This window comes from Loxodonta africana, chromosome X, assembly GCF_030014295.1.
Source record: "Loxodonta africana isolate mLoxAfr1 chromosome X, mLoxAfr1.hap2, whole genome shotgun sequence".
Taxonomy (NCBI): domain Eukaryota; kingdom Metazoa; phylum Chordata; class Mammalia; order Proboscidea; family Elephantidae; genus Loxodonta; species Loxodonta africana.
The window spans coordinates 33,489,129-33,502,199 of NC_087369.1; the positions used below are offsets into that span (position 1 = coordinate 33,489,129).

At 49.8% G+C, this 13,071-nt stretch overlaps 1 protein-coding gene across 1 annotated transcript; it reads left to right on the forward strand.

Moving 5' to 3' along the window:
- The first annotated feature begins 11,013 nt into the window (after window positions 1-11,013).
- On the forward strand, window positions 11,014-12,047 carry LOC135228928 (melanoma-associated antigen B2-like). Its single transcript, XM_064278413.1, is given in 2 exon segments — window positions 11,014-11,941; window positions 11,944-12,047. Coding segments are annotated over 2 exon segments (1,032 nt in total).
- Window positions 12,048-13,071: the final 1,024 nt, after the last annotated feature.

The following is a 13,071-nucleotide window of genomic DNA, read 5'->3' on the forward strand; positions in this document are numbered from 1 at the left end:
AGAATGAAGAATATTTTCTTTGTAAACTGTGTTATGCCAATTGAGCTAGATGTTCCCCGATACCATGGCCCCATAGCCCTCAGCTCAGTAACTTGGTCCCTCATGGACTTTGGATGTGTCTGTGGAGCTTTCATGACCTCGTAACCGAACTAGTGTTCTTCTCCACTCCTATTAGCCAATCGAAATAAGATGGATGCCACACCACCAATTGCAAGGAAACAGAAAGTGGAAATTTATTGTCTGCACAGACAAGGAGCAATGTGGAGTCTAGCAACCATAAGGCCAGGTGCTCGCTGTCTGAGGGGGTTGGGGAACTTTTTATTTCTAATGGTATCTGAGGGTTGGATTTGGTGCCCTGAACTCTCTGCCCTTAGCCCTCCCATGTCCACATTTGGAGGTCCAGATATTGAATCATGTCAGTGATGTTCACGTCCAAGGACAGATTGAGGACACTGCTCTTCAGGTCCTGCGCATGTGCCAAAATCTTGGTTCGCGCATGCACAGGACTCTGAGGCCAAATTCAAACTGTGGTTAGGGCCGCAGCGTGGTCCGGCAAACTGCAGTTAGAAGCTGTGGCTTGGCGGGCTGCGAGGGGGGCGGGGAACCGCGGCGGAGTGCGGGGATGTCTCAGTAGAGACTTCAATCCCCCCTCTAACAGGTTCCTTTTAATCGTGTAAGGGGCTTAGGGCTGAAGGTCTCATCTTCTGTAGCTTCCTTCTCCTGCCTAGGGGCGCTGGCATAGAACAGGGCACTAGCTGGAACCTACTCAGGGGAGATGGGGTGATATCCCTGTCGTGGCATCATTTGCAGGTGGAACTTTTGAAGCCTGGAAGACACAAGCTTTATTAAATGGTGAAACAAACAAGGCCTGAATACAAGCAGCAAGATGACCATGGCCAAGGATCTTAGAAGGGGAAGACACCATGTAAAGTTCGGGATTGCTGCCTTTACTATATCTCAGATAGTTTGTGAAGTTGGGCCCTGGTTGAACTTGTGTAGCCATTTATTTTGGAGAGACTCGAGTCCTCAAAAAGGGGCCAGGAGCCCTATTGCTGCACCTGCCCCAGTTAGGATTAAACCCAGCGCCCTCTTTAGTCTACAACCTGAGGCTCGCCTGGAGGCCCAGTACATGCAGACACTGGTGCCTGAGAGAAACAAAAGTCCTAGGGAACACTGACTGGTGGTTGTGACAGGGCTGATGTCAGAAGCTGTCCATCCACAGCCAGGACAACGACAAGCTGGGCTGCGGTCACCCAGGCACCAGCCAGACCCACACACTCAGACACATTCACCGGGGGCACACAAAGATTCAGCGATGGCACAGCCACCGAGGGTGGCAGTAGCTCATTCGGGCCAACTGCAGCTCCACAAGCTCTGAGCCAGGGGACCACAAAGCCCAGGTGGCACACTCGGCACTCTGGGCTCTGGTATTTTTTTCTTGTGGCATTGTAAATGAGTGTGTCCGGGGTGTAGGCCCCATGTGGTTGGGCAAGCAATAGTCAAGGAGAAAATAAAACGTTCTTGGGAAATTCTTGATTTTCTTCTCATTAGGTATCTCCATGTAACACACTTGATTGGTCAGATTAGTCTGGAAATAAGTTGTCACATTCCAGTTGCCTGGGGTTTTAGCAGTGGAGTCAGTGAGACCCTGGATAGTCTGTTGGACAAAGTCCCTATTGTAATTAATGAACGATGGGCCTCGGGGAGACCCATCGCATGGGGAATCTAGTGGTGTTTTTAGTAGGTGGGGGCACCTGGACCAGGATTGCCTCTACATTGTCTTTAGTTCTGGTGGGGAAAGGGTGAAGCAGACCCAGCCATCCTTTAAATGGAGAGCGTTTGAGGTGTTTCTGAGATAATTATCCTGCCCTTCTGGGGACCCCGTTTTTCTTCTAAGAAGACACAGGAAATAAACAAGCAGGATATAAGGCCGCATACTGGTGGCAAACTTGAGCAGAGTCATGAATAACAACCTGCATAATTGCCAGGGGATGACAGTCAACTGGCACAATTGTCTATCACTTTAAATCCCCTGAAGCCTGAGTTTTTCAGTTATTACTGTCTTGTCAGTTCTTACTGTTCTGCAGGGCTTGTTGGTCAGTGTCCTGAGTAGCAGGCAGCTAGAGGCAAGAGTTATGGATCTACTCTCCCTTCTTGGCGATCTTGAATGCGGTGCCCAGGGTTTGTTCTCCTGCCGGGTCTGTAGTGCTCCAGGTCTTGACACGGAGAAAAAGACTTCAGGTTGTGGAAGAGTCTGCCACGTCATGTACCTGTAAAGAGAGTCAAGCACCCCTGCTACAGAATACGAATATTGTTTAATAGTGAGCTAGCTTTATATATGCCTCTAGCCTCCAAGGTATCCTCAGGACCCAGAGTAATGAAGCCTTCCCACAAGCTACGGAGGAGGGGACGCCCATATATAAGCTCCACAAGGCTTTCCTTAACGTTGGTTTGAGGTGCAACTCTAGTCCTGAACAGAGCCAAGGGAAGGGTCTTAGCCTGTGCTAATTAGGTCTTCCTGCAAGGTTTGGCCCGGTGGGCTTCAATAGTCCAGTTTACCTTTCTCTTGCAATCTTTTTCCAGAACATATTGCTGGTGCTTAAAAAAAAATGCTTCCAAGAAGATCTTGTCTCTCTTTTTTTCTTTTTTTTGTGAGTAGTGGTCTTTAATGTTGAGAGGGACCATACAGAGTGACAAGTGGTGCAGAGCCAGCTGCTCAGAAAACTCTATAACCTGATCCAGTAGCATAATAAATCAATATATTTATGTTTAGGACAGTCCAGTCTGGGGCCATCCCTCTCTTTCTTCTCTACCTTTCTACTTCCTTCTCACCTTTTTGTTTTCTCTTCATTCTTCTTGCTCTCTACCTTTTTACTCCTCCAAGCCTCATCAGTTGTTTCTTCCCTGTCTGGCCCCTATTTTTGCAAGTATAAAGGTCTTCTATACCTTATGGCAAGCTAGAATCAGGCACTACTACTGGGGTCACTGTTCTCGCTGCTCTCTTGGCTTATAAGTCGGCCCTTTGGTGGCCTTGGGCCACTACTGTATCTTCCTATTGATCTCCTTTGCAGTGTACCACAGCCAGAGTGGCGGAGAGTGACACCACCTCAAGGAGTTGTAAAATCCATTGGGCATGTATGATTTCTTACTGATTCAATTCAAAAGCTCTCTTTACTTCCACAAAATCTCTTATACATGTAAAACTGACAACATGTTATCCAACTCTATTTAAATGGTCACTGTCTGTTACTTGGCCAGCCGAGAGGCCTGGATCACCGCAACCAGCTCAGCTTTTTGGGCTGAGGTTCCATTTGGGAGAGCGTTTGCATCGAGGACCTCAGTATGGCTGACAACTGCGTGGCCCACTCTCCTTTGGCCACCCTCAATGAAGCTACTCCCACCTATGAAGATCTCTAAGCTGGCATCTCTTAGAGGTTGATTTTGTGGGTCACGGTGGACACAGTCTCTCAGGAACAGAGTGGGAAGAGGGGTGGCTGAATCTGGAGCCACAACAGATTGGACTGATGTGCAGGGATTACTGACTAGAGAGGCCTGGTATTGAGTTACTCGGTACTCACTCTCTCTCAGGACACTCTCTCTGTCAGTGGGCCTCCTGCTCAAAATATACACCTTGATTATCTCCTTTTGCTATTTCTGTACTGTTGCTGCTGTTACTGGTAGGGCAACTTTGGCACTTCCTGCTTTTGTCTTCTTCTCTGTTCTTATAGACCTTGAATGCCAACTCGACTAGGTGTTTGATACTCATAGTAACTCTTTCCTCTATTTTGTGAAGTTGGTTCCCAACATCCGGGTCACACTGTCTTATAAAAATGTTATTGACGATGTCAGCATTTGTTGGGTCCTTTGGATCTTGAATGAGTATATAGTCTAAAGCCTCTATAACTCTTTCAAGGAAGGCTGCAGGGTCCTCATCTTTACACTGGTTAATTTCATGTACTATGTTCCAATCTAAGAGCTTAGGCACGCCACATCTAAGGCTTACTAAAAGACAGTCCCGACATCAGGGGAGCCGACCATATTCTACTGTGTGATTGTGGTCCCAGTGGGGTCTTGAAGGGGGAAGATGTCATCAACTGCGTCTCTGGTCCATTGAGCATCATGTCGCCTCTGGGCTTTCTCTCCAGCCTTGTCTAGGATCAGAAGGTGTATAAGAGATTGACAGCCTGACCAGGTGAGGTGGAATCAAAAGAGTTAAAGATGGCAGTAAACAGTTCATACAATTTCTTTGGTTTCTCTCGACATCCTGAGGTGTTATTCTTCCAGTTAATCAGGCCCGCTGTAGTAAAGGGAACCTGGCCCCTATTCACCACCAGAGTTGTTTGGTGGAGGGGATACTGGCCGGGGAGTAGCCCTCCCTGTTGACTCTGTCCGGGCTTTGCGGCACCCAGTGCCACATTTCTCCCTTGGTAGGAAACCGCTCCCCTGCCGTATGGGGCGATGGCAAGGGAAAATTCGCAGGACATTTGAACTGCTGTCCCTGGTTAATTGTCTATCCCTTCCTCCGACCCGGCACAGGTCCAGGAGGTGAGCCACACAGACTGCTGCAGCTGTAAGGCCTATTCATCACCAACCCTGGCCACGGCATGGAGGACTTTCTCTTTTTCCCACTATCAGAACCGAATTTATCTCAGTTCTCTGAAGTACACCTTAAGGGTGAATGCTTTGGAATGTTTTTAGGATTATCCTGTCCCTAACCCTACACACTCCCACAAAGACACGGACAAAGAACACCAGCTTTAAATGCATGCAGACAGAAGGACGCCCCCTCCCAACCTAGAGGAGTGCCCACCAGACAGACCGACAAAGAATAACAATGCAAAAAGGACGTCCTCTAAACCAAAAACGAAAACCTGAACCAGCACTTAACCAAAATCAATGACCATGAACTAAATTACCAATGGTCTGCTGTCAGAGAGCAGAGATAGACAGAAAGAAAGGGAAAGAAGCAAACAGTTTCTGAAGGAAAGATAGTCGTGATGGCAGGGCAGCCTCCGAGGGACTTAAATACCCTCTGTCAACTACCAGTTAACCTTGGGTGATCACAGATGGACAAAGATCATCGCCGATGGCAGAGTGACCTGATACCCTTGGTTTCAGAGGGGGTGAGGGACCCCAACTAGGCTGAGGCTGGGTCTCAGGGGCCACAACCCCCACTTCCCTCATTTTACAAACCTTGGGGTTAAGTCTTAGAACTGCCCTGTTGTCACCTTCTTCTTTGCCTAGCTCCCCGGGAGGATTGTAACCCCCTCAGGGGAGACTTTAGCCCCCCTAGATGACCAGTGGAACAACCTGGTCCCACCCACTTACCTTAATTTAGAGGCCTTTCCCATCTAGTTTCCAGTTTCTGTTTCCGATCTGAGGTAGGGGACCCAGCGGACCACATCCTGGGGCGGGGATCACAGTGGCCACCCGACAATCCTTACTGATCAGATGGGGTCAGGGCACATCTTAAGGGGTTGCGGGGGGTCTGGATACTCACTGCCCAGGTTTTGGTGTCTGCAAGTCCTGGCCAGAGTGGCCAAAATCTGTAACAGAACGAGGGCTCTTGTCTAGTTCTATTAGCCGATCGAAATAAGACGTATGCCACACCACGAATTGCAAGGGGAACAGAAGGTGGAAATTTACCCTTGGTGCAGACAAGGTGCAGTGGGGGGGTCTAGGGACCATAAGGCCACGTGCTCGCTGACTGAGAGGGTTAGAGAGCTTTTTATTTCCAGTGGCGTCTGGGGGTTGGGTTCGGTGCCCGGAACTCTCTGCCCTTCGCCTTCCCATGTCCACATTCGGAAGTCCAGTTATCTAGTTTATCTTCTGGTGTTTGTGTATTGCTACTTATGGTTTGCATCCTGTTAATGCCATGTATTCAGGAAAGTAAATTCTTGAAGATTACCGTTGTCTTCTCTTTTGCCAAATCAAACACACTTTGAAGCTATTTGAGTTCATTCTGAATTGTCAGGCAGCTTTCCATGGGAAATTGATATTTGAACAGAAGCCTGAAAGAAATGAGAAAGAAAACTATATGGATATCCAGGGAATGAGCATTTCTAGGTTTGTGGAAGGTAACTACCCTGACATAGGACCAAGCTCTGTCCCTCCAAGGAACACACAGGAGCCATTATCATTGACTGAAGCGAACAAGAGAAGAGGTTTGGGAGATGAGTTTAGAGAAGTACGCAGAGGCCAGTTCAGGCAGGGCTTGGAGACTGGTTACACACTGAGGGAGCACCAGGAGAGTTTCCTACTCTACAATTCAGTACTGAACCTTGTCATGGCGTTTTAGGGAATAAACCCATACCAAAGAAGATGCAGGCAAACGGACATTCTGAATATAAAACACGACCTCTACCACTGACACTTTCTTTTCTAAGCCTAAAAAATGTCCCTGTACAGGAGATGCATTCTTGGTCATCCAGGTAAACAGAGTCAGTGACTAAAGTTTTGTAAGATTAAAAAAAAAATGAGACATACCTTTCAAAATAAAAGGAGAGCTTGAACAAGTTTTCTGCATCTGAACAGAAAACAGCATTCATTTTGTAATAATTACACTCTGAGATACACAATGAAATGGATGAAATAAATAGTATGCACTTTTAAAGGTGGCAAAAGTTGTATAATGGCATATGCTTATTCATAGGCCCTAAAGGCTGAAAAAAAAAAGAGAGAGAGAGAAGTAAAGACGAAGAAGCAGGGACTTATTTTTTGCATACCTTCTCTGCACCTTCTGAGTACCCCTGTGCTGGATGGATAAGACAAGGATTTAAGGGGCATCTGTGCAGATTTGTGAAAACAGAACGTACAGTCTCTGGAAGGATGGCCTGAGGCTAAAACAAACAGCTCTTCTTGAGGTCCTTTCCCCAAACACAAAATTGTGTTCTTTCCAGAACCTGTAAGAAACCAATGTGTAAAATGTTTCAATGGTATGTATGTTGCAATGAGTTTTTCCTAAATTAGTAGCAACAGGCTTCTGGATTTAAGGAAGATACTGGTAACAGACTTGCCCTCCTGCTCTAAACAACTAGAAAACTGGACAAGCTCTTAGTAATAAGCAACTTTTGCATGTTGGACTACAGAATAGTGCATTATGGAGACTGCCCAAGAGGAGAAGTCCTGGTAGTGGTTGAGCTTCCCTGCTAACCAAAAGGTTGGTGGTTCGAATCCACCAGCCACTCCTTGGAAACCCTATGGGGCAGTTCTACTCTGTCCTATAGGGTCGGTATGAGTCAGAATCAACTCGAAGGCAGCAGATTTGGTTTTTGCCGAGAGGGCTTTTCTGGGCCCCTTGACTTGTGCTGATGCATCTCCATCTCAAATTGCTCTTGGACAGGGATCCCGTCTCTGCAAGGTTTCCAGGAGGCAAAAGACTCAAGACGTGGAGGGATGTGACGTTTCCCGGGAAGCCGTTAGTCCCAGATACAGGAACCAAGATGAGGACATGCATGAGTGAGGACTGGGAAGATGAACACCCCAGAATATAGGGATCACCCAGAGATAAACTGGAACCTGCTCTCAAACCTCGAAAGCCCCAGGCAGGGCTGTCAAGCTGACCATCCCCTCACTTATCCTTTAGAGTTCTCAGGGACTTGAGAGCCTGGGCCTAAGAAGGGCACCTCAAGTCAGTAGATGCAGGAGTCTCAGTCTCTGATAGATATCAAGCTGACGATCCTGAATGAGGATGATGGAAGGACCCAGACAGAATAGTGGTGTCCCATAGACACTCATCTCTGCTGTCACTCCTTCAAAGTCCTGAAGAACTGTGGACAGATATGCATCACCCGGCTTCCAAATCATGGTGCCAGGAAGGTGTGGACCTTGATCATAGAGGATCTTCAGGTAAGTAGAGGGTAGATTCTCAGAACTGATGGGATGTCAAGGTGAGGACCCTGACTGAGGAATGAGGGAACCATCCACCCCAGAACAGAGAAGTCCCCACAAATTCCCTTCCCCCACTGCTGTCTCAGTTGGGATGCAAAGCTCAGAGCCATCAAACTAAGCACTACCCTCATTTCCTTCCCAGAAATGGCTCTGCAGAGATTGTCTCAGGGCCTTGGTACATTTCAATTGGCCCTAGTTCTGCAGAGGGAGGACACCTAGGCCCTAGGAGGAGGTAGGATAAGGATCCCTCCGCTTATGAAGGGATCCACAAAGCAAAGGGCTCCTCACACAGTCCCACCCCTGTTCACAGTTCTGTGAGGTTCCGGCAAAGCTGTCAGTCTGAGGCGCCCCTTTATTTCCTCCTGTAGGGTTTCTGTGTGGCAAGGGCTTTAGTCCAATGGGGGGTGGAAGGGAGGGCAGTTATAGTTCTCGAGCAGGAATAGACTTAGGACCTGACAGGAGTCAAAGTGAAGACCCTGTGTGTTTTGAGGAGACCCCCATCAAGAGAAAGACCCCAATATAGGGCTCAGGCCCTGTTTCGATCCTGGAAAGCACCAGGCAGAGTTATCAGCCTGAAGTGCCCCCTCATTTCAGCACTAAGGGTGTCAGGAAGGGAAGGCCTTGGTCCAAAGGGGCAGCCCCCTTTATGCAGAGGGTGGAGCCTTGTCCCTAAGTGGAGTACGGTGGGGACCCTGAGTGCTAAAGCGGCGACCTACCCCCAAAAGAGCGTCTTCTCAGAGCGCTCACCCAGCCTGTGCTCTTGTGAGGACCCAGGTAGGGGTAGCATGGGGAATGCCCTGACTGCCCCCTCTAGGGTCTCTGCAAGGTTGACTCTTGTTCTCACCCTGTGAATCAGGTTTGTAAAGGCAGAATCCCTAGGCTCTGATAGGTATCAAGGTGAGGACCATGAGTGAGCACAAAGGGACCACCCAAGTCTGTACAGTGGGGTTTCAGGGGTCCCGCCCTTGCTGTCGGCCCTCGGAAGCCCCCCAATAGCCTTGGCCCTTAGAGGGCCCCCTCCAGCCTTGGCCGGATGTGACGCATCCTGGCGTCCTGTCTCTGCACAGGAAGTGCCGGAAAGTTGCGGCCCCTGATCTGAGGGGCGCGGCTTATTATCAGAGGAGGGTGGAGTCTCAGGACTGGACAGGAGTCCAGGTGAGGACCCTGAGTGTGAGCTAAGGGGAGCACTGAACCTGTAACAGAGGAGGTACCACCATGTCCCGCCCCCAACCGCCAGCCACAAGGCCACCAGGCCGACGTTGGCCTAGAGAGTCTCGGGGACGGGTAGGCCTTGGTCCAAGGAAGCAGCCCAGTTCTCAAGAGGGAGGAGAGCTAGACCCTAACTGGAGGTGAGGCGAGGACCCTTAGTGCTAAAGAGGAGGCCTCCGTGCAAAAGAGGGGCCGCCCACAGCCCAGCCTTACTCTCAGCTCCGGGAGCCCCCGGGCACGAGTAGCCAGGTGTGCAGCACCCCGACTTCCCTCTAGGGAGGTGAGGGCCTTGGACTGGGCCAGAAATCCCACCCGTGGATTCAGGGGGACTCCCGTTACTAGGGGGAGGAATCCCAGGTCCTTTATGGAAGCAAGTTCAGAAGCCTGAGTGAGGAATGAAGGGTCGCCAATTGAGAACTCGGGGGTCAGGTGACCCCCACTGCCCTGGCCAGCCCTAGGATTCCCAAAACAGCCTGCAAAAGATATAGGTCACTCTGACTTCCAACCGTGAGTTCTCAGGAGAGTATGCTCTTTGAGGGATGTGGCCTCATGACAACAGCGGGTGGGGTCCCAGAAATGGTGCAGAGTGAAGGGAAGACATGACTGAGATACTGGGAACACTCAGCCCAAAATGGGGAGGATTGCCATGGGCTCTGCCAAGGCCATTAGCCCTGGAAGCCCAGGTCAAATCTGGCAAGTTCCAGGGACTCTAGAATCCTGCCTGGAGTGTCTGAGGGAGATGAGCGACTTTGTTTAAGCCCCAATTCAGGAGATAGAGGGACCCCAGAAACTGGTGGGAGTCAAGGTAAAAATCCTTTAGAAAGCACTAGGGAATTAACCCCTCTTATCTCCTCCCCTGGTGGCATAGTGGTTAAGTGCTACGGCAGGTAACCAAAGGGTTGGAATTTTGAATCCGCCAGGCGCTCCTTGGAAACTCTATGGGGCAGTTCTACTCTGTCCTATAGTGTCGCCATGAATTGGAATCGACTCGACGGCACTGGGTCTTTTCTTCCGTCCTCCAAGAAAAGAGGAGGATGCGGCAAAGCCTCCCACTGCTGTTGGCCCAGGGGAGCCATGGTCAGAGGTGTCGGGCTGAGGTGCCCCCTGGTTTGTTCCTAGGGACACATGGTCTCAGGGACATGAAGTCCTTGGACTAATGGAGAGGCTTATTCAGCAGAGGCAGGAGACTTGGTCCCTAGTAGGAGTCAAGGTCAGGATACATAGTTATGGTGAGGAGACTCCTCCCAGAAATGAGAGGGAAACATACAGCCTCAGCCCTGCTTTTGGACCTGGAGGACCTGGGTATGGTGACGTAGTGAGTTGCACTCACTAACTCCCAGGGCATCCCACGGAGGTGAGGGACCTAATGAAAGGGGGCAGCCATGGTGAGGACCTGGTGGAGGGCTGAGGCCTCCAAGGAGCCACAGACAGAACGGGCTCCACTGCGCTGTCGTCAGTGAGACAACCTGCCAGGAGTGGTGGCTGAGCTGCTCCTTTAGTTCCTGCTTGTGAATCCCAGAGGGATTTGAGGTGTCAAGTTAGAGTAGCATAGGGGATGTGCCCTGGCCCAGCCAGCAGGTGAAATGATGGCCCTAAGAGTGAACCCCAAATAACCCAGTACAGAGTCCTTAGTGCCAGGCCCTGCTGTCACTCCCGTAAGCCCCAAGTATGGCTGGCAATCTACAACCCAATCCTTCCTCTAATTTCCTCTACAGGGTCCTGAGCAGGACACTAGGGGCCTTGTGGGGTCCTGGAACAGTGCCCTCCAAGTATCCTGCAAAGGCGTGATTTGTTAAAGCCAAGGTGGCATCTCTCTGCTGCAGGGGTTCCCAAGCTCTCAGCCTCCCTCCTCCAGTGGGCCCACATCGCCTTTCCTCCTTACACTCCTGCGTGCTAACCTTGACCAGAGTCGTCATGCCTCGTGGTAACAAGAGTAAGCTCCGTGCCCGTGAGAAACGTCGCCAGACCCAAGGCGACGCCCACAGTGTCGACGGTGCTCAGGCAATTGCAGCAGAGGAGGAAGGGTTCCCTTCCTCTTCCTCTCCTCCTTTTGGGGGGTCTCCCCCGAGCTCCCCTGCTGCTGGCATTCCCCAGGGGCCTCAGAGCGTCCCGCCCATCACCACTGCTGCTGCTGGTGCTTCGGGCACAAGAGATGCTGGAGGGGCCGAGGGCCAAGATGAGGGAGGTCCAAGTTCCTCTGCGGCCCCAGCCCCCACTGAGAGGTCTCAAAGAGACCCCGTAACCCGGAGGGTGAGCATGTTGTTGCAGTTCCTGCTGTACAAGTATAAAATGAAAGAGCCCATTACGAAGGCAGAAATGATGAAGATCATCAACAAAAGGCACAAGGAGCACTTCCCTGACATCCTGAGGAGAGCCTCTGTGCACCTGGAGGTGGTCTTTGGGCTTGAGCTGAAGGAAGTCGACTCCAAAGGTGAATCCTATGCCCTTGTCAGCCAATTGGAGATCAGCAAGGAAGAGAATTTTATTGGTAGCAGGGGGTTTCCCAAGAATGGGCTCCTGATGCCTCTCCTGGGCATGATCTACAGGAATGGCGACCGGGCCACCGAGGAGGAGATGTGGGCATTCCTGAATGTGCTGGGGATCTACGATGGGAAGTGGCACTTCATGTTTGGGGAGCCCAGGAAGCTCATCACCAAAGATTTGGTGCAGGAAGAGTACCTGGAGTACCGGCAGGTGCCCAACAGTGATCCTCCACGCTACGAATTCCTGTGGGGTCCCAGAGCCCACACTGAAGGCAACAAGAAAAAAGTCCTGGAGTTTTTGGCCAAGATCAGTGCTACAGACCCCGGTGCCTTCCAAGCCGTGTATGAAGAAATTTGGAGATTGAAGAAAAGAGGGCCGCAGACAGAGAATGCGCCAGGGCCAGTCCTAATGCCAGGGCAAGGGCCCCTTTCAGGGTGAAGTCCAGCGTGTCCTCCCACCTCTAATGAAGTCTGATGGAGATTCTTCACTTTGTTGTTGAAAATGGCTGTTAACCTTCTAATTAGTGGAGGCAAGGGGGGCTGGAGGGAGCACATGTATGTCTTCTTTTGTTCCTGTTATATTGGAGTGACTTATATATTTAACTCGTTTTTTTGCATTTTTCAAATGTTCTTTTTAATTGAAGGTTTATTAAGATTCAGAATCTAAATTCATCCTCATGCATTTATTGCTGTTTTGTTGCTTGATTTAGGAGTGAGAGTTTTGTATTGTTTAAAACAAATTGAAAATCCTTGAATCTTTTTTCCTGGTCTAGAGGCAGTTAACATGGCATCAGAATAGGGATAACCTAGGCATCAGAAGAGTCTGCAAAGAACAGTTGGGTTCATAAGGTAGAGGTAGAAATATGTAAAAGTTGGTCCACTCCAGGTTTCCCTTATTCCTTTTGGTAAAAGTAAAATATACATGTGCCTGGATTCGTTTAGCTTTTTCAAAGATATGGGAGAAAATAAATCGTGATGATTTCCACCTCTTGTTCACTGGTTCTTTTTTTCCCCAAAGAGTAACTGAACATCTGCTCTTTGGAAACCCTGGTGGCATAGTGGTTAAGTGCTACAGCTGCTAACCAAAGGGTTGGCACTTCGAATCCGCCAGGTGCTCCAAGGAAACTCTATTGGGCAGTTCTACTCTGTCCTATAGGGTCCCTGTGAATCGAAATTGACTCGACAGCCTGGGTTTGGGTTTTTGGTTTGGCTCTTTGAAAGGCTTCACCCGAGTACTGGGCACCTTTACACAAAGACATCGCAGGCGCTGTGCATAGATTTTAAATTCTAAGAGCAGCTATGAAATGAGGAGGTAGAGACACTCTCCAAGACCTAAGGACTAGTACAAAAGGAGTGTGCACTTCAGGGATCCCTCTGGTATAAATGCCCTGAGGGAGGTCAGTTTTGGGCCTTGGGACACTTTGATCTCTCATGGTGGGGGTGGGGGATAGTGGTGGGGAGTATATTTTCACGTTAGGCTGCATGGGGT